Source organism: Aedes albopictus, chromosome 3 (assembly GCF_035046485.1).
Source record: "Aedes albopictus strain Foshan chromosome 3, AalbF5, whole genome shotgun sequence".
In the NCBI taxonomy this organism is placed as follows: Eukaryota; Metazoa; Arthropoda; class Insecta; order Diptera; family Culicidae; genus Aedes; species Aedes albopictus.
Window position 1 is genome coordinate 258,627,628 of NC_085138.1, and position 20,540 is coordinate 258,648,167.

At 41.2% G+C, this 20,540-nt stretch overlaps 1 protein-coding gene across 9 annotated transcripts in view; it reads left to right on the forward strand.

Moving 5' to 3' along the window:
* LOC109422376 (NAD kinase) overlaps positions 1-20,540 on the forward strand; it is a 156,701-nt gene that overhangs the window by 117,869 nt on the left and 18,292 nt on the right. Inside the window, exon 1 of one of the 9 annotated variants that reach the window (XM_062860388.1) lies at positions 10,009-10,770. The exons of the other annotated variants lie outside the window; for them this stretch is intronic. Coding sequence (XP_062716372.1) covers positions 10,526-10,770 — 245 coding nt within the window. The 5' untranslated portion in view covers positions 10,009-10,525. Of the gene's footprint in view, positions 1-10,008; positions 10,771-20,540 lie in introns of those variants that run through there. 9 annotated transcript variants of the gene reach the window in all.

Consider the following 20,540-nt stretch of genomic DNA (forward strand, 5'->3'; position numbering starts at 1 on the left):
AATTTTATTCATTTTTGAAGGTTCGACAAGAGCTTTAGAAATCATCATAAACACATTTGAAATACAATATCTTAGAAATGCAGAGTTGTGCACCGCTGACATTTTCACAGATCTGAGAAGCAACTTTGATAAATATTACGACATTCCGTTTCATTGATACATATCCGCGAAGGCTTAACTCTGACTTATATAGTGAAAATCTTTTAGGTTTGTTTAAATCTAATCCCATAAAGCACGCCCATATTCATATGCATTTAAAAAACTTCTATGCGTTAATGCCGTGCAGCGTCGGTCTTTCGGATACTTCGAACGCCTCGAAATATTGGATGGATTTCCGCTCCAGTAGGAGAAAACGTTTCTTTACAAGTTCTTCACTAGGTCACTAGATGTGACGCCCGTTTGCTAGTGTTAATGTATTTTTCAGTCTCTGACTGAAGAAGATAAAAATTGTATTTCAAACATCTGGTTTAACTAAGTATGATTCTGGAAAACTATACAAGACATTTTAGGATATGATTACAAAGGATCCACAGGAAGAAAGTTAGATTAATTCATTGAGGCCAGCATGAGTGTTTTAAGGAAAAACTTTTCCAAATAAATTTAATATTCTAATTGCAGTTTTCAAAAACTTTTTTGTCGCTTATGAAAATGAACAAAGTTTATTGTAACATTCGACATCAAATGTTACTTTCATAATCATGTTTAAATACCAATAAACTGCGATTTTGAATGCGATGGATTAGGATCATAATTCAGGCAAAATACACAGAAATAAAAACCAAAAAAAAAAACTTCGTCCACTTAATGCAAGGAAGTATTTTGTTTCCATCGAATTTGGAGTCGTGCCCAAATTTAAATATCCATATATCGCATATGGATGAGAATGCTTTTCAATGATTTGGTGTGTTCCTTAGTAACCGTTCCAGATTGCTTGACCTGGTGGATATCAAGCAGTTCCATGTTCTTAATAATTTAAATACGATGCGGAAAATATATTCAAATTCCAACGACCTCTGCATTGAAACAACTTTGGACTATTTGGACTAAATAAATTATATTAACTCGCCTTAGAGCTTATGGATAGATAGTATTAAACACTATATTAACAAATGGAGTCTAGGATTATTTAGGCAGGAGCACCTATTCTGGGCACTTGCTGCTATAACTCAGTCAATTCCAAACCGATTGACTTGAATTGTTGCACATAGCTAGATACAATGCGTATCTGATCGTGTCTCAAAAATCAAGTCAACCGGCTCTAATTGACTGAGTCACACAAGTGCCCAAAATAGGTGATTCTGCCAAAATGGTTCCACACTCTATGCCGCTGGAACTTATAAAGCAATTTTACAATCGTGGAGGACATTATTGAACTTAAAATTAAGATTGGAAATATTTTACTACATCACAAATTCAATTAATTTCATAAAAGTGTCTTCAATGGTAATGCCCCAACATACATATCTTGTATTGTGAAACTAACTTAAATGTGATGAAAACAACGATTACTAATAGTAAATGGAGAATGATCTCATTTATGGCTTGCATTTTTTTAGGGTTGTATCAGTTGTGTTGTTCAGAACCGTCGTGAATTTAAACCATGTTTTCTGCGCAATGCCAGCTTCAATTCATTGTATTGAAATAGGTTTGTTTTATTCAATAAAGTTATCAATTTCACCACCTTGGTACGACTAGGAGGTTCTTCGAAACATTAAGTGAATATAGACAACCCACGAAAACACTGGAAACTTTGTTTTTTTTTTGCACTGATCGCAAAATATAAATGTATTAGATTTTATTTTTATTTCTACACAGGCTTACCACATTAGTAATTTGAAAAGCCGACCGGATATTCTTCTCGAAAATTTGAATTCAATTATTTAGATCATAAGTGTAGCATTTCGAAGGCAAATCAAAGTAAAATAGTTATTTTGTTATGATTAGATAAGGATAGGGGCGTGCTTGTTGTAGTTGAATTAAGAGAAAACTTCAAGGATTTGTATTATATAAGTCATATTTGATTCTTCCCGGATATGTATCAATGAAATGGAATGTCGTAATAGGCTGAAATTTTGACTAGTTATTAATCAAAGTTACTTCTCAGATTTGTGAAAATTTCAGCAGTGCACAACACTGCATTTCTAAGATATTGTATTTCAAATGTGTTTATGATGATTTCTAAAGCTCTTGTCGAACCTTCAAAAATGAATAAAATTCAAACTCATCTCAAAAAGTTTCTAGGGGTGCTCCAACAGATTTGAAAATGGCATTTCTCTACATTTTTAATGCGCTTTTATGCCCTACTAATGGGGTCTCTGATCACGGCAAAAGTTTTTTTTTGTCGAACAGTGTTAGAGCCCAAGTGACATTTTCGATTTCTCTTCATCGATTCTCTCTTTATGTTATTACAGAATGTGTATTGAGTTTTCCAAACATTTTTTGGTTAGAATACGAAGCAGACGACTAAATCTTGCTATAGATGTAGATTTTGTTTTGAAGATTTTGTTTTGAGTAAGTAATTAGCGAAAGAAAGAGTCGACGACGAGAAATCGATCAAGTCAGTTAGGCCCTAATAAAAAATCATTGTCGAATTAAATTGCTTTGCTTTAATTTTCACTACCCAGACATGTTAAGTCACTTTTTTCATTATGCAAATCACCAGGCATTGACTTATTGCCATCCGATTTGTTGACGATGTATCGCGAATGGCAAATTGTGTACATATATGACATTTAACATAGAATTGCGATGAATATTACTCTCACATTTTTCAGAAAGTCTTTCAAACAACCTCAAACATCTTCGAAGACATCATTTCAATCCACCAAACCATTTTTGAGTTATGATTTTTTGAGTAAGAACATTGTTTTTTTTTCATACGAAGACGGGCTTGGTGGTCTAATGGCTACCGCTTCTGATTCGTATGCAGAATGTTCTGGGTTCAATCCCTGGCCCGTCCCTTTCCTCCTACTTTGTATCTTTCTATCTACTTTCTCTCTCTCTCACTCTCCTCTACATATACAACTCATGTGTACTCATATGTTCATAGCCATCGCTAGAACCAGAAACAAATTGAAAAAATTGTTTCCCTTCCTTCCAACTTCCACAGCACAGTGTAGTATTTAGCGCCTACCAGTTATGCAACCAGAGCGAACTGTGCCAACTGTGCCGCTTGACCTTCATAGTAATCATCACCCAATCTATCACCTTACGAACACTATAAATATCCCCTATCCATGGATCGCATCTCGCATCACCGACCCTACGGTGACTCCCAGATCTCCCGTCCTTTCCGTCTAACAAATACCCCTGTCCGTGCAGGTTGTGGGGACGCAGAGGTGCTCTCGGTCTCTTTTTTTATAGAAAGAGGAAATCTGCTTCTACAGATACCCGAGAGGTGGGTCCTCGACACTAAAACCTCTTGTTGGCACATCGGCCAGGGATCCCTACGTTGTGTGATGTTTAAGTAAATTGAAATGAAACGATTGATTATTCGGACGTCCAGCAATGGCTGAAGCTTACTTAGAACTGTTTATTTATTGTTCATTTGTGTGGTGTATGGTAATACAATGCACGCGTCACGCCGATCAGCACTAAAGCGCATAATTTCCAGACTACACCAAAAATGTGTAACTTAGTACTTAGACTACCCGTTGGAATCAAGCTCCTGGATGGGCAGGGGGAGCCAACTCAATTAGCTGTTGTTCGGCTCGTCATTTTCTCTGTAGTTCAAGGACGATTCGAGATACTGTGGAAGAAACGGCATTCCACTTGTACTCCCCCGTACACATCCTTTCAACAATGTTGTCAGGAGTGATATCTCTACCGCATACCTCCTGCATACTAGACCTTTGCTCCACGAAGCGTGGGCATTCAAAGAGCACATGGTCCGCGGTCTCGTCGCAGTCTGCACACTCCGGACACGTCGGAGAGCCTGCATGCCCGAGTCTAGGCAGATACCACCTAAAGGACCCAATGGCCTGACAGAAATTGTGTCAAGTGAAAATTCACCACGTCATGGGGCCTGCTCGTCCACTTGGACACGCTCGGTATGAGCCTGTGTGCCCAACTACCCTTGTTGGAGGATGACTAATCTCTCTGCCATTTCAATATCCACGATGTTCTGGCAATCCGTCTCGCTTACTCGAGACTATTGCCGAGCTATTTGACATTATCTTCGATAGTGCCATAACCGCCATGTTTGTCGTCTTGCAAGCATATTCCACGTGGCTGCCAAAGTTCAGCTTATCATCGATCATGACTCCGAGTTGGTTCAATGAGCGCTTGGAGTTGATCGCGCACCTGCCTGTGATGACCACCGCATATTGTTCGGACTTGCGGTTGTTCACCACCACCACTTCCGTCTTGTGGTGTGTGAGTGCCAGCTGACGAAACCTCATCCAGTCTTCGATTATGTCAATTGCATGCGCCGCTGTCAGTTCTACTTCCTCTATCGACTCGCCATATACCTACCGTGAGGGTAATGTCATCGGCAAAGCCGACCAGCTATACGCCCGGTGGAAGTGTGAGCCTCAATACGTCATCGTACGCCGCGTTCCATAGAACCGGGCCCAAGATTGACCCTTGTGGTATTCCCGCGGTGATGTTGTACCTATTTTCGCCCTCGTCCGGATGTGTGGAATTTCTGAAGAGGATTAGTTGAGCCCACTGCAGGTCCCCCGCCACGCCTAGGATTACTCTGTTTGAGCAGTTCGTATGTCCCGGTGCTCGGTCACCTCCCGGTGCCAAAGGTGGTAGTCCACACTGATGTGCGAATATGGTTCGCTTAGGTTCGCTGCTCTCGGTCTCTAGTAGCAACAACCAGTACACTCTTTCCCTTCCCAGCTGACTATAAGGACTTGACCGGCGCCGTTATTGACCAAAAATGTATGAACTGCTTAAATTGCACTTTGAGAATAAGTGGAGTGTCCCAGCCCTTATTCATTTGGATCTCAGTGCAATTGGTACCAGCTCAGATCAATCACGGAGGAGCAACCATTGACATGTATAGTCAGATTTGATCGTTGATCGTTAAGAACATTGTTTTTTTTTATACGCCATTTGTCCGATCACGCTAGAAGACGAGGACAACCCTCTCGGTTAGAGGATCCCTGCTGTGACGTCCAATTCCTCTTCGGAATGCCAGGGATGATCGACCAGTTCCTTCCTCCAAGAACGCCGGGTTTGTCGATGCTCAGACTGCGAAAATAGCTTAGGTCAACTCTGCCCTGAAAAGAACGAGTGGTTCGCTGCTTCGGCAGAATGACACTGCTGAGGACAATACATATTGAAAGTTTTTCAACTCGGAGTGCAACAAGCTTGTTAGATTTCTTACTTATATAATATTTTCCTATCTTGGTGTTGAGTTTTCTGGAACTGACGTCGAACGGCCTTACGGAGAGATGATTTTTTTTTGGATTCTTAGTTGATTGTTACGGACTTACGTGTTGCTGGAGATGATGAGATAAATTTCTGTTCAGCTTGTGTGACGTCATCGGTGAGGCATCGAAGCACTGGCGTCCATTTCTTCCGTCGTTTCCAGTGGAGTATCATTCTCGATGAAGCGCTGTAACATGGGCCAATTCGCTCGGTAAGAGTTGCGCCGTTGATACTGTTGACGAAGGCTGACTTCACTATTGTAACGTTTTGACGTTTTTATTCTGTTCAAGTAAAATGAAGTATGAATTCAGTTAGATTTAATTGTTCTATTTTTTAAATATTTCGATTTTAATTTTGAATTTTTTTTTTATAATTCATTATTGGTTTTCATGATTATTTTAGTTTAATTTGTAGCTTTTGACGTTTTTATCTTTTTGAGTAAAATCTTAATTGAATTGGATTCATTGAATTTGCCTTAGAGTTTGAACCAGTGAAAAGAAATGTCAGACAAAAGAGGCACAGAACAAGCAACAAAGAAGACGCGGCGATTACTCTTTATCCCTACTGGTAACAGATAATGACATGATCTCGAATTTTTTTGTTGTAGACAAAACGGAGCCCGAATTTGTTGCGTACTTTTTAACTCGTGAATAATCAGTTATTACCAACCCAAAATCGAAACTTTTTGATGGATACATCTTCAGCAGCGTTGCAGTGTTTACCGACTCGAAGTTACCGCTCGAAAATCACAGTGCAAACCTTAAAAATCTCTAAACTCAAGCTGCACGATCTTTGTGCTATTCTGTTCAAGTTGGGACAAACGTATGTCGCATTGGATAGGATGTCGCAACAAATTCAGGTTGCAACATTGTCGTTATTGTTGCGCGATGGTTGAATTTTGATTCACTAATTTGAACCGTTTCATTTAAATAGTATAGATTATCCGTTTCATATATGGTTTGGGTCTAGGCTAAGCTAATGACGATACATGTTACGTATCTTATAGGACTTTTTCGATGGCGTTAAATAGTTTTTACGCCATGTGCGATTTAAATTTGGCGCACTTGTATATAATAGTTTGTAAATTGAATAGACGACTGCTTCAATAGCAGGAAATTTACTTGACTAGACTATTCTTATTCTTTGATGTTATTTTAATTTTGTGTTTCGTGTTTGGACCAAAGCGTCCAAACGGCGCTTGTTATTTTGGGCTCTAAGCCTAGTGCTCGTCCTCGCCCGCCAGTTACTGGCAGTTAAACGGACTCAAGGGGATACTTCCGGCCTACCTGCGTGCAGTTTAGGCACGATCAGGCAGAGTATCGGGTCGCCGACACGCCACCGCACTTATAATCCGGCGATTTGTTGCTTATTCAGTTTTTAGTCTCTTTTGGTGTAAATTTACGTTATTGGTTCAGTTCGTCCGTTTTTGTGTATCAGATTCAGTGCGTTTTTGGTTTTTATTCGAAATAGCGGCCGTTCGAAGGAGCCTGTGAGATAAGAGTCGTCAAATGGCCGGCAAACATAAAAATGAACCGGTGCTCTCTTGTTCGCAAGAGTGGCGCAAAAGCCATCGCGCTTTAAGACTTTCTCGAGCGAATTCGACGAACGGTTACACTATCCAGCTCAAACACCACAGCTGGGAGGTGGTCGGAGAACAGTTCAGTCAGAGCTCGATGGACAGAGCAGTCCGCCATGTTAATCAGCACAATGTCGAGGGTAGATCCCACACTGTCTGGCGACAAGAGGGTTGCAGTTTCAGGGCGGAGAACGACGTAGTGCCCGGATTGGAGATCCTTAGCCAGCACCGTGCCATTCTTGTTGTTTCGGGAATTGCCCCAGATGAAATGCCGAGCATTCAGGTCACCGACAACGATGAACTTAGACCTCCAGCACAGCGGGTCAGCCTCTGAATGTCGTTCTTCAGACGCATGGATGAGCCATCTGGATCCCTGCACTGGGTTGGGCAGTATACAACGATACAGATGATGGGGCCGTCGAGGGACGCCAGCTCGACTCCGACAGCTTCAATCGTTGTTATGTGGAAGTCCGGGATCATCTTGTCCTCCAGATTTCTCTTCAGTGCGATGGCAACGCCAATGCCGGCTTGACGGAAATTTTTGTCGGACTTGAGGTGCGTTTCGGTCAGGAATGCAACGTCGATGTCTTCAGTTAGCAGGAAGTCGATGATTTCTGTCTGTTTTTTCGCCATCGAGCGGGCGTTCCAGATCCGGACCAATGTTGCTGCGCATGAAAAGTTGCATCATTTGCGTGAGCATTTTCTGCATCTCCGTGACCAGAGGTTTTTGTTAAGCCATCCGGTGGTTGTGGCGCTGCCTGTTGGAATCCTTGCTGGAAATTCGACGGTGGAACTTTCTCCCCGAATCCTGGGAGTGGTATGCTTCGAGGCCGACCTTTGGATGGGGCAACTCCGGGAAGAAGTCGAGGCCGAGGTCGATGTCGACTTGCTGTTTCTTCGGGCGACGGTTACGCTGGTTGGGTTGTTTCCGGATGGATTCAGCTCGCTTCGGACAGGACTGGTTATTCGACGAGTGCTCCTGGTTGCACACTTGAGTGTAGGCGTAGGGACTTCAGCCACGCAGGTGGATGATGCATGGTGTTGTGGTGGTTTTCTTGTGGAACTGGCAACACTGTAAGAGCTAAGAAGACAGTAGAAAGGCAGCCAGTAGTGTGGGATGTTTTCTCAGTTGGAAGTTTAAGCCTTTGTTAGTGACTGATAAGAACACTTAAGTGCAAGGTAAAATTATTGTAATTAGTGTTAAATCTTATATAACAATAAATAAATTTTTCACCATTGAAGCTACACAAATAAAATGCTGCTATCAATAGGTGTTTGTCAGTACAGAGGTGATGTTCCAAACACCATTCATAACGTTTTTCTGCATGAAAACCCCCAAAACTCTTGTATGGGAAGTAAAGCTGAACATACTCCCCCTGCCCCTAGAGCATTACGTAATTTGTACACGGTGCCTAATTAAGGTCTCGCTTTTATAGAGCAATCTTTATGTGCAAGAACTTTGAATTGACAAAATTCTCTTGAGTGCTCTGCTCATATAACCCCAAGCCTCTCTTCAGGAAGCCAAACCATCTACCTCTAATGTGATGATTTAATTAACAGTTGAAAGAACGATGTGCTATCTGTGTGCTATATTTATGATGATATTTCTATTTCAGGTTCAATAAAACGCGCCCAACCAAAGTTAGGGGTGGTTTCCGCTCTACTTCCTCCAAAACATACTAAATATTAAATACCTACCTTCCGGAATTGCCAACTCTCGTCATGGAGCAATAAACGCTCATGCTCGTTGTATATCTATCTATCGGTAAACAACCAAACTACGCGTCCCGCTACTATGATAACCATGGGCGTAAACAGGATTATATAGAGAGGGGGTAGGGTATTGTTAAAACAGGAAGTTCAATGTAGACTGCTTCAGAAATTATCATTACACTTTGTTTATTCAACAAAATTCGATGATATTTAGCTTTAGATTTGATGACCTTATATTGATAATTTTTGGCAAATTGGAGAAAAAAGGATGATTACAAACCTTAGGTCTATTTACTCATGATGGTTACAGCTACGCCAATGCAAATGATTTTTAGTGGCTGCGTGAAAGTTACGCGTACAATCAGTCCAAGAGTGACAAGTGTTACCTAGGAGATATTTTTTTGGACTTCACTGAAAAGGTTATCATGATTTGTTTTTCCAAATCCCAAAAATTGTTTTATATAATATATAAGTGATCCGATTTTGTCAGCCCCTTTTCGGAACACATTTTTTGCTTCCCCTAAAAATCTAAAAACAGATATTCACACTTTTTATCCTTCTATGGTCTGCCTTTCAGTAGTAGTTCGATGATGATCCTAAATGAATTGGTCAAAGTTTGACCGTTAGATCATGAGAGAGAAAAAAGTTCGTCGCAAAATGGGGCTGACAAAATCGGGTCCGTACTGTATTACCCTAATATTTTGAATGTTAATATCATGTCGGTTCATCCCTTGCTACGCCATTGGTGCCAAACCTTGACCGGTTGTTGGTTTCACAACTTTCAATTTCGGAAAAGATGCTACTTTGTTAGATGGATATTGATTCACTGTGATCTCTAGTTATGCTGAACAAAGCTGCTGCTTAATATTCCAAAAAAGGTCAGGTTCGATTCCCGGTGAAGTCCAGGATACCTTCCGAGTGATAGATCTTCCCGAGAATTAAGAGTGTCAATAATATAAGAAAATACTTTTCTTCATGCACTCCGAGTTTCACCAGTTCATGTGTCCAATTTTTTTCGTGTCAAATCTTCATAAGTAGAACTTTCAGTGAACCATAATAGAATTGAGGCGACCACTAGAAGATGTGTGCCGTGTGCTCCATATGTTGCTCAATGCTCACATCGTATCAAGCCGTCTATCAGTATCGAAATAGATTTTGTGGTGACAACGCGTAGCTTATTCGGCGATCACCTTATCATATCGGAGAAAAGACAGTCATCTACTGGTGTGACGCAAAGCAGAATCTGGAAATTGGCAACCGCACCCTTCTACACTTGGTCGTTCGGTCATTCCACCACTTTCAACAGGGACATCTGTTGATCCACGACAGATTCCATGAGCGAAGATCGGTCGGACACCGCGCGCGCCACTCGCCGCCGCCTTTGGGTTCTTGATCGATCGCACACTCGTCTGACCTGCTGCTACTCTCGCGTGCTGCTCTCAGCAGCAGTAGCCCCGCACGCTGCTGCCGGTCCTGCTGCCGTAGTGTTCTGTTCATTCACATACCCCTCAGTTGATTCAGTTTCGTCTGGGTGCTGACAGTGATTGCGTGTGTGTTGTTTAGGCCGCGGAGTTGAATGTTTGGCAGACAAAAAAGGGCGCGCGATCGTTTGTTTGCAGCTTGTGTGTTGTGTGTGCACTGCAACACACGCTTCTCCCCCAATCAGAAGGCGCTGAACATCAATATATGTGATATCAATTAGTTAATGAATGGTTCCGAGCGGGCTTTGGTCAAGTGCCAGTTGTTAGTTTGTTGGTGATCGCGCGCGTTGAACGGTAGTTGCTCGGAGAGGTCTTAGAGAAGATTCGTGACCTTTTCGAACGTTTCGCGAGTTAACAAGGCCTGAACTGCGTCAAAATGACGGAATCCTACGAGAAGGATGACTACATGAGTGACCTGGTGAACTTTAACAGTCCCGCTGCCAATCTGCATCATTTGAACCATGGTCACCACGGCGGCATCGGCAATGTCAACCAGTACTACTACGCCAGTGGTGGAAGCAGCTCCAACAGTAGCAATAACACTTCCATCAATGGTCATAGCGCCGCCGATGGGGACATCCCGGCCGAGGAGGACGAGATGCTACTCTGGAGAGCCAGAAGGTTGGTGATGTGTTTGAGAGGTTGATCGGTTGCGGCTGTGCTCATTGATGATTTGAGGCGGTTCGCCTACACACGGAGTGACAAAATCTTGATCACTGTCTAGCAGTGCGTGCTGTGATAACGCGTTGCCTGTCTCGAAAAACTCGTTTTTCGAACTTTATACAAAAACAAAATCAGCAAGAACGAAAACTTCGGTGGGATGAGAGGGTGATCGGAGTAAAAAGCGCCCTTTGGCTCTATGGAGAGGCATGATCATAATTCTAAATGCCCTGGCAAACAAAAATTCAATGTGTTGTCTTTTACCTGAGCTGACAACAACGTCTTCAATCTACTAGACCAGACATTGAAGCTACACCGTTGAAAATTTTACAATTTCATCATATGATGCATACATTACGGCGTTAAAATTCAACTTTGTCACTTGAAGGGTTCTATATACATTTGAAGGGTTTCCATTGTTCATTGACTTACATTAAAACACACTAATTATTGGGATAGAGTATTTTTGTGTTAAGTTGTGCACAAATTTAAATATTGTAAATTCAAAAACATTCATCACAGTTGATAACTGTGAATCATTACGAAAGAAGACTTGTTCTCAGAGTAGATGTTAAGAAAAAAGGGAATCAAATGCTGATATCATTTTTTAATTCATATTTTCTTTAAATATTTAAAAAGGAAACTGAATTGTAGTTATTTGGAGACAAGCAAATCTAAAATAATTTTTGATTGTTATGTTTTTTTTTCCTGAAATACTATCTTGTTGAACCGTTTCCCACCAAAAACGCATTCTATACCAATTACCCCATTACATAGTGCAAAAAACTAGATTTGCAAGTTTTTTTTATCCATTTGCCTTTGACTTCTCTCGCTGGGTTGCTCTCGATCGATGGAGGTAAAGGTTGTCTGGTCAGGCACCTTCCTACGACGTCCGACGTCCGACGTGGTGAGTGACGCTGCTGTTATGTGGATCGTTTGGTTGTTGTTCTGTAATCGGCAATCGCTCGTCGGCTCGGCTGAGCTCGGCACAGATGATGCTGTGCCTGCGAGAGGCTTGTGCTGGTTGCTACCTTCTACCCACAACTTGTCAACTCGGGGCTTGGAGGCTTTCCGTTGCTAAAGGTTAGAAAAGAGGAAAGTGTCATAAGGTTCTGGGCGATGCTATTATGAAGCTGTGGGCAATGGGAAACCAGTAAAATGCATGATTTTAATGGAGTCCGGCCATTTGGTCGAATGGCACTTAGTCGTATGAGTAGTTTGGACAAATTATTATCAAAAGAATTCATAGGTACTTATAGACATTCTAGTTAATATGATCATCAGATATATTTCCTTCTTTTGATCAAAAGTTATTCTTTCTGGTTTAACCATTCAGTGGTAAATTGGCGCTGAAACTGCCAATAATTGATCAAAATGGGGATTCACTAAACAGCGTAAACCGCTGATTAAATGTTATCATGATTAAACGTCGCGACCACAAGTTGCAATTCCATTAAACATTTAAAATTTTCACGCAGTTCTTTAATATGTTTTAATTATTTAGTAAATGAAAGGTTGTTCTTTCTAGTCATACTGATACGAAGAACAGTGGTATGATCACTTGCGATCATCATTCATTTGTCGGCCAAACGGTGTTCGGTCAAACGACATTCAGCCAAATTATATTCGGCCAATTGACCCGCAACTCTATTAATATACTATTGATTTAATAGGAAAATTATTTAAAAAAACTGCACACTGCACTGCAAAACAGAAACGCTGAATTAAATTTCAACCACCGCACAACATTAATGACAATGTCGCAATCTGCATTTGTTGCGACAATCCACCCAATGCGGAATAAGTTTGTCCCAGTCTGTCCCAACTTGAACAGAATAGGATAAAGATCGTGCAACATGAGTTTAGAGATTTTCGAGCGGTAAGTTCGAGTCGGTAAACACGGCAACGCTGCTGAAAATGTTTCATCAAGAAGATTCGATTTTAAGTTGGTATTCAATTGATTACATTAGTTTACAGCATTTTTGAACTCGGTAAGCTGATGATCATTTTTGGTGTAGAATCATGCCCTGAGTTCGAAAACGCGAAGGAAACAAATTACAGTAGAGCGGATTTTTTTTTCGACTTTCCATGCAAGGTTGATGATTTAAAATCGATTTTTGTTCTATTTTTACGCAAAGTCGCTCACTTCACACATCTCATTCTCCGTAATCAATGCTCCGATTGAGCTGATTTTTTTACTGCAACTCGCCTATATATGATATGTCAAATGAACGTTGGGAAAGAATTTTTAGATTTTTTTTTTCTTATTGAAAAAAAATCATTACTTCATATATTTTTGCTAAAATTTAAGGAGATCTTCCCTAAAACTCACCAATATCTTGAATTTCAACAATCTGATGCAAAACCTGCGTTCAGATGATCGATATGTATTGTATTTAGCTTTCAATTTATGGAAAAATATTTAAAATTGGTTGAACAAAACGCAAGATTATTTTAATATTAGTAAATTCCATATTTTAAAAAGTTGTAAAACTCGATATTGAGTTAAAACTCAAAAGCGCTCTACTTAAAATTTTTCGAAGCACGGTTTTGAAATCAGCGCAAAATTGTGCTTCAAAAATTTTGATCGTTGTCGTTTATCAAGTCGTTTAATTTTGTAAACTAGTGTAATCCAGGAGTTGAAAAGTACGCAGCCGATTCAGCTTCCGTTTTGTCTGCAACAAAAATTTTCGAGATTATGCTACCAGTTGGGATAATGAGTAAACGTCACTTCTTCTTGGTTGCTTGTTTTGTGCATCTTTTGTCTGAAATTTATCTTCATTGATCAGAAATGTTCTATGAAATGGAACCCAAGTAATAATGATAGCTGAATAACAACTTGTTCAGCCATTTTTTTTTTTCAAAATCTAGCTTAAGAGTAGCTTATTCATCTGTTGCACAGAAAAAATCGTATTTCAGCATTATATTTATTGCGGATTTATTTTTTAAATTTTAACTCTGTGGTAGCCGCCGAGTTCTACCGCAGCTGCCAAAGTCCTACCGCAGCCATGAAAATCATCCTATCATTGAAACAGATGGTCAAATCAAAGTATGCTAGCGTGGTGAAAATTTCATTATTGCACTGAAAACAATTGAAAACCAACAACGAACAATAATCTTCGGCGTCGTATCCAAGGCATCGCTTGGGTTAATCAATGATGCCTCAGAGAAAATCAGTAGTCTGACAGCTGCGGTAGCTTTTCGTTCTTCCGTAAATCGGAAAATTTTCTCTAAATTAGCAATACCTGAACTGCTTTAACATCTGACAGCTGTCATGTGACATTAAATGAAATGAAATTTTCAAATGCAGGATTTTTGTATCTTCAAGCAAAACATACTGTCCAGAACTTAATAAACACATTTTTCCAAAGTTTTGTCTGGACAACATCCAAACTTGCCTTAATTGTTTTTTTTTGAGCAAACTAGTGTGTATGTAACTCTAAACTTATGCTTCCATTTGCGATAGTCTGAGGGATAAGCATTCAATCAGCCGTATATTGGGCCTTAACCAGCACTTAATCGAATTTTCTATTTCATAGAGGTCAGGTATCAGGTATCAGAAGGCCGGCTCCAGCGGCACGTTATCCTCCATTTGGGACATTTTTACCATCGCCAAAATAATAGCCTATTTCATCATTTACCTGAGGGAAAAGGAAGGAAATAAGGATAAGGATGGGGATAAGGACAGGTAGGGAAATAGGAAAAGTACCCTGGAAGAGGATACTAACGCATAAGCGTACCACAATGGGCTCAAACAGCGCCCTGAAAAGGACACTGTAATAACGCATAAAGCGAAAGAGAGCCTATAGCTCTTTACCACAGCGGGTTAAGAACAACAGAATATCCTGAATATTCAGGTCTCTCAAGATAGTTTCACTAAATAAGTGTTTACCGAATACTCGGAAACGCAGTTGTGCAAAAACTGAACAGTTGCATATCAAATGATACGAAGTTCCATAATCGGATTCACAGCTATCACATGCAAATGAATCAGCTTGCTGAATATTCGCCATGTGATAGCTGAGTCGGCAGTGGCCAGTCAACGCTTTGACCAGAATGCTGCAATTCTGCTTTGACAGATTGGTAAGATACTTCACCACCCTTGGAGATATCTCAGAGCAATACAATTTTGTTTGACGACACGACTCCAAACTATTCCAATATTGTTTGTGCTGAGTGACAGCCCAGGTGTGAAGCTTAACCCAACACTTCGATATCGAAATAGCTGGCTCAGGGCCAATGATGCTCCAGTGCGAGCAAACTCATCAGCCAATTCATTTCTAGCGATGGAAGAATGGCCAGATACACAAACAAGGTGAACAGCGCTTGCTGAATTCAGCTCCTCGATTTGAGTTTGACAAGCGATAACTATCTTCGATCTGGAGATGGCCGAAGCAAGTGCTTTAATAGCAGCCTGGCTATCTGAACAGAAGTATACTACTTTGCCCATTACGTGCTGCTGAAGTGCTGATTGCACTCCGTACATAAGAGCAAAGATTTCGGCCTGAAAAACGGTGCAGTATCTACCAAGTGAGTAAAACTGATACAGCCTTAGCTCACGAGAATAAACACCAGCACCTACTCGACCTTCGAGAAGTAAGTTTCCTCTAGTAGACCGAGTACCCGTAGAGGTAAGAGCAAGAAAGTGCTTCTTGTTTGAGATGAATGTGTAGTGGAGCAACCACAGACAAACAGACATATTACTTAGAAGAAAATTGCTTCAAAAACATCGTTTGGCATCTCACTAGCACACTCTATAATGCTTAGTCCGAAGCATTCATTTGCAGGTGTTCTTTCCCTCGGCTCGATGTAAAAAAATTGCAGGTGACGACTCCCTCGTGGCGTCATCCATTCATAAAACATGAATGAAGGTTCATGATTGAGTCATTTTATGTAAACATTGACCGGCGTCGCGTTCATTTCTCTCCAAAATTGAGAGGTGATGTAGGCACAGCAGCGCCACTATGACACATGTGAGCACAGTCCGAACCACACGTTATTTTCAAAATGACCGTTAAATCGTGCGATGATTTCGATTTGAGTAGTATGTCTGTTTGTCTGTGGAGCAACGTCAAAGAGAACTTCGAGCGCTGCCGTGGGAGTTGAAGAGAACGCTCCAGATATCGCCATTAAGCACATCCTTTGGAGATGGCCTAACTTTGATTGGACCGTTCTCATTTCGCCCTTTTGCCACTACACAAGACATCCAAAAGCCAATATTGGCCGAACAACAGTTGTGTAGATCCATTTGATATACTTGGGTTTTAGACCCCAAGATGTACCAAAGGTTCGCAAGGATTTCCCGAAGGCCATACATGCTTTCTTAATTCTGAACTCAATGTGAGGTGTCCAGGAAAGCTTGGAATCAAGAATGACTCCAACGTACTTTACCTGTTCAATCACATCGATTTCAGAATCAAAGAGACGCAAAGGTCGAACGCCATTACGGTTTCGCCTTTCCGTGAAAAGAACAATATATGTTTTACACCGATTAACCGAAAGGCCATATTGGCGACACCAACCCTCAACTACCTGAAGGGCGCTTTGCATCAGGTCGAAAAGGGTGGTGATACACATACTAACCAACAATGTTAGGCAGTCATCGGCAAAACCATAAGTAGGAAAACCGCTATTATTGAGTTGCCTCAATAGCGTATCTGCTACGAGATTCCAAAAAAGCGGTGTCAAGACTCCCCCTTGGGGGCATCCACAAACACTCAATTTCCTAGTCCCTGTTAGATGCAATGTCGAGAAGAGATATCGGTTTTTGAGCATTTGATGAATCCAATTGGAAATCATTGGAGATATACCATGACTCCGTGCGGCTTCCAATATGGCATCGAAAGGCACATTGTCAAAGGCACCCTCGATATCTAAGAAAACACCCAAGATTGCTTTTGAGGAATGCTTTCTCGATATCGTAAACAACCTTGTGTAAAAGAGTCACAGTGGACTTACCAGATTGGTAGGCATGTTGGTTCACATGAAGAGGCACGTTGGCCAGATGAACATCACGGAGGTGATGATCCACAATGTGTTCTAAGCATTTCAGAAGAAAAGAGGTCAAACTGATAGGTCTGAAACTCTTTGCTTCTTCATACGACGCACGACCCACTTTCGGAATATACTTCACAGTAATATCCCGCCAGGATTTGGGAATATACCCTGTAGCAAAACTTCAAACAAGTATTTTTTCAAAACATGTTTGAAATGATCAATCCCTTCTGTAGCAAAATAGGATAAATCCCATCTGCCCCAGGAGATTTGAAAGGAGCAAAGCTATTAAGAGCCCACTCAATCGATTCTATAGTTACAATACTCCGAGCTGAAGCCAGTGAATCGTAACTACAAGAAAAGACATCAGGCTCATCCGAAGATGTAATATCCACACTTCCAGGGAAGTGTGTGCTGAATAAGCATTCCAGAACTTCCTCATCAGAGGAAGTCAGATCGCCATTTGGCAAACGAAGTTCGTTCACTCGGAAATCTTTAGATTTCGCAAGGATTTTATTTAACCGACTGACTTCACTCAAACTGGAAACATTTGTACAGAGGTTTTTCCAGCTGGATCGTTCAGCAGACCGGAGAGCTTTCCTGTAGGCCTTGCGAGCCGATCTGAAAGCCTCCAAACCAGCCGAACGTCGTCTGTTCCAACTCTTTCTACATTGTTTCCTGAGTTTCGCCAGATCAGAGTTCCACCAAGGGGTTTCTCTTGTGATCTTCACAGACCGTAGAGGACATGCTTCTTCAAAAGCTTCCATGATGAAGGTCGTTGTAGTATCAACGGCATCATCTAAATCACTTGGAGTGTAAATGGATGGTGAGTATCCATGATATTTGGCCGCAACCAAATCACTAAAAAGATCCCAGTTTGTTGACCGGGGATTGCTAAAACGCAATGTTTGCGAAGTAACATTTAAATGTTCCAAAAAGATATAGCGATGGTCAGATAAAGATTCTTCATTCAAAGCGTTATATCTAACACTCCTCTCTAGCAGATACCATGAAGGTTGGGCGGTTGCCTATGTTAAGTAATGCAAGATCTGTACTACTTAAGTACTCCATCAAACTGGAGCCTCTCAAGTTAATGTCTGAGCTGCCCCAGATGATATGATGAGCATTAGCATCACTGCCAACAATTAGCGGAAGGCCTTTTGAAGTACAGTATGCGATGACTTGTTTGAAAGCATCCGTAGGGGATGGTTCATCATGCGGTAAATAAACCGAACAATAGACGTATTTCCTGCTGAGGTTTCCAACAGATACATCAATTGTGATAGCACATACATATCTGGTGGTTAGTTCAGAGATGAGTGTAGCAACTATTGCGTTGTTGACAAACACACAGGCTCGAGGCATGACACGTGAGTTTGCCATTTCATGTTTACTGAAAGTAGCAAACACCGGGTTCACAAGGTTTCTTAGATAGAAATTCCCCTTACGGAAGTAAGGTTCTTGGACCAAGGCCACTTGGGCTGAACCATTTTGCATAAGTCTGCAAAGATTGCAATAGTTGCGTCGATTCAAACTGATTCTCGAGAGCCTTGAGCTGCCGGAAGACATGTTCTAATGTGGCTACCAGCTTCTGGAGCCCGGTTACGGTAGATGTAGATGGTTTATCGATATTTCTTCTTGTTGTAATGGGTCTCCAGTGTTTCTCAGGGCTCTTTGTAATTGGCGTTACTGATTATTAGCGTTGAGTTAACCATTTTTTTCGCCGTCCAAGTACATACGATATTAGAGTACTACATCTTTAGCGAATATTTCATTTCGGTCCTGCTGTGGATGGTGCTCAACTGCTCAAGAACAGGCCCTTGAAAGAGTGTCAGTTCTTCCTTTCTCCTTTGAAGACCAACATGTTGTGCAGAAACAAATGATGGTCATGATGCAAAGCCGGTCCAGAAGCAGATGCTTTAGAGGGTTGAATTTGCTGCATAATCAAGGCGTGAAGAGTCCGGACGCGGGCCCTGACGGAAGCCCTCAGGTCATTAGTGGAGTCTCAGGTCTTAGCACTGTCAGTTGACATTCGGCCCCGATTCTCCGGTGGAACGCCATGTACAAATCTTTAGCCTTGATATAAACCTCGTCAAACTACAGCCGGTAGATAAACACTAACGCGACGTCTTGAAAAACTCTGGTGTTATCCACAAGCGTGGTGGATGCCGTCAAAGTTGTCAGCAAGTTCTATGACCTTACAATCACGAAACGCGACGCGAGATAAGACACGACACTTATGGTTCTTACAATCGTCAAAATAATTAAAAAATTACCTTAATGCCGACCGGTTTCGGGCTCGATGCAGCCCATCTACGGGACAATGTCCGACTGATTGCACTGTTCCAAGTTGGGAGAGAGAGAATGCTACTGCTGCTGGTGGTCTATGACCTTGTCCTTTCGCTCCTGCATATCCTCGTAGATGGGATTCCAAGTCCGGAGGGTTTCTGCGACGGATTAGTCTTATTTCGCCTATTAGCCTATTAGCCTATTAGCGATCATAACATTAAGGGTTTGGATGGCTTTCTCAGTCTTTAAGTCGAGAGCGACTGTTTTCTACTTTCTCGACGTTTGGACCGATGGGTTTTAGCCTTTCTCAAGGGTCGTTGCGTCTATTGCATTATACACATGGTTGCCTAAACATTTGTGTTTAGTCTGATCTTTCATGAGATTTAAAATTTGTTTAGATCTCACAGCACTGGCAACGATTGTTTCAAAATGGTAGTAATAGCATATTTGATAATTTGGAGCCCAGCTATACTACTACGTCATAACCTTAACGGTTCAATTTACCGGCAACTAGAGGTATGCACCTCATCAGCAGTGTCAACAAAGTATAATTAAGACACCTGAACAAACACACTCTGCAATTAGGTAGTATCAATTGGAGTACTATCAATCAAACTGCCCAATTATCATTTACGCATTATTGCTGACATTTTCGACCTAGGTACTCGAAACACAGTTCCGACCGAAGGTCGTGTCGTCAATTGGTATATAATGTACGTATAGGTAGGATAGGAAGTCACGGCCTGAGCGAAAGTGACCCATTCTCTTTCTTGCCTCGAGCAGTAGTTTCATTCTGTATGATAGTACCAGCAGTGAAGCAGGTAATAACTGGTTAGTAGGAGGTAATTAACGCAAGATCGCGTGTTCAAAGCCAAAGCCATACTACCGTGGTCATTTCCCTTCGTTTTGTCGGTACTGACCACTGACTTGATATACAGTGTTCTTATGTTCTGGAGTCGACACGAATGTATAACAACACGAACTGTCCTAGAAGAGTGGTGCTAATGGGGTGAAGCGATCTTTTCGATTATTCTAGTGTTCTAGTGTAAGATAGAAAAATGATTTTAGCATACTGGAAAACTTGTAATTAGAAGGCACGAAATGATGATAACTGACGTGGGATTTGAACCCACGACACCGTATTCGCTAGGCCGGCGCTTTAACCAACTAAGCCACAGAACATAATAACATGAATAAATAATAATAATAATAATAATAATAATAATAATAATAATAATAATAATAATAATAACAACGGCGGAATAGAAAGCCAAACTGATTCCGAAGCCACACCATGAATACCCCTATTTTTCCACAAACCCATCTCTCTTTCGGCTTAGATGCCAATCCACAATACACTCGTGTTTGTGCTTACTAACTACAAGTGAAAGCGAATTGTTTTTATAATGCCGAGAATTATTTTCGTATTCCAAGTGTAGAATTAGCTC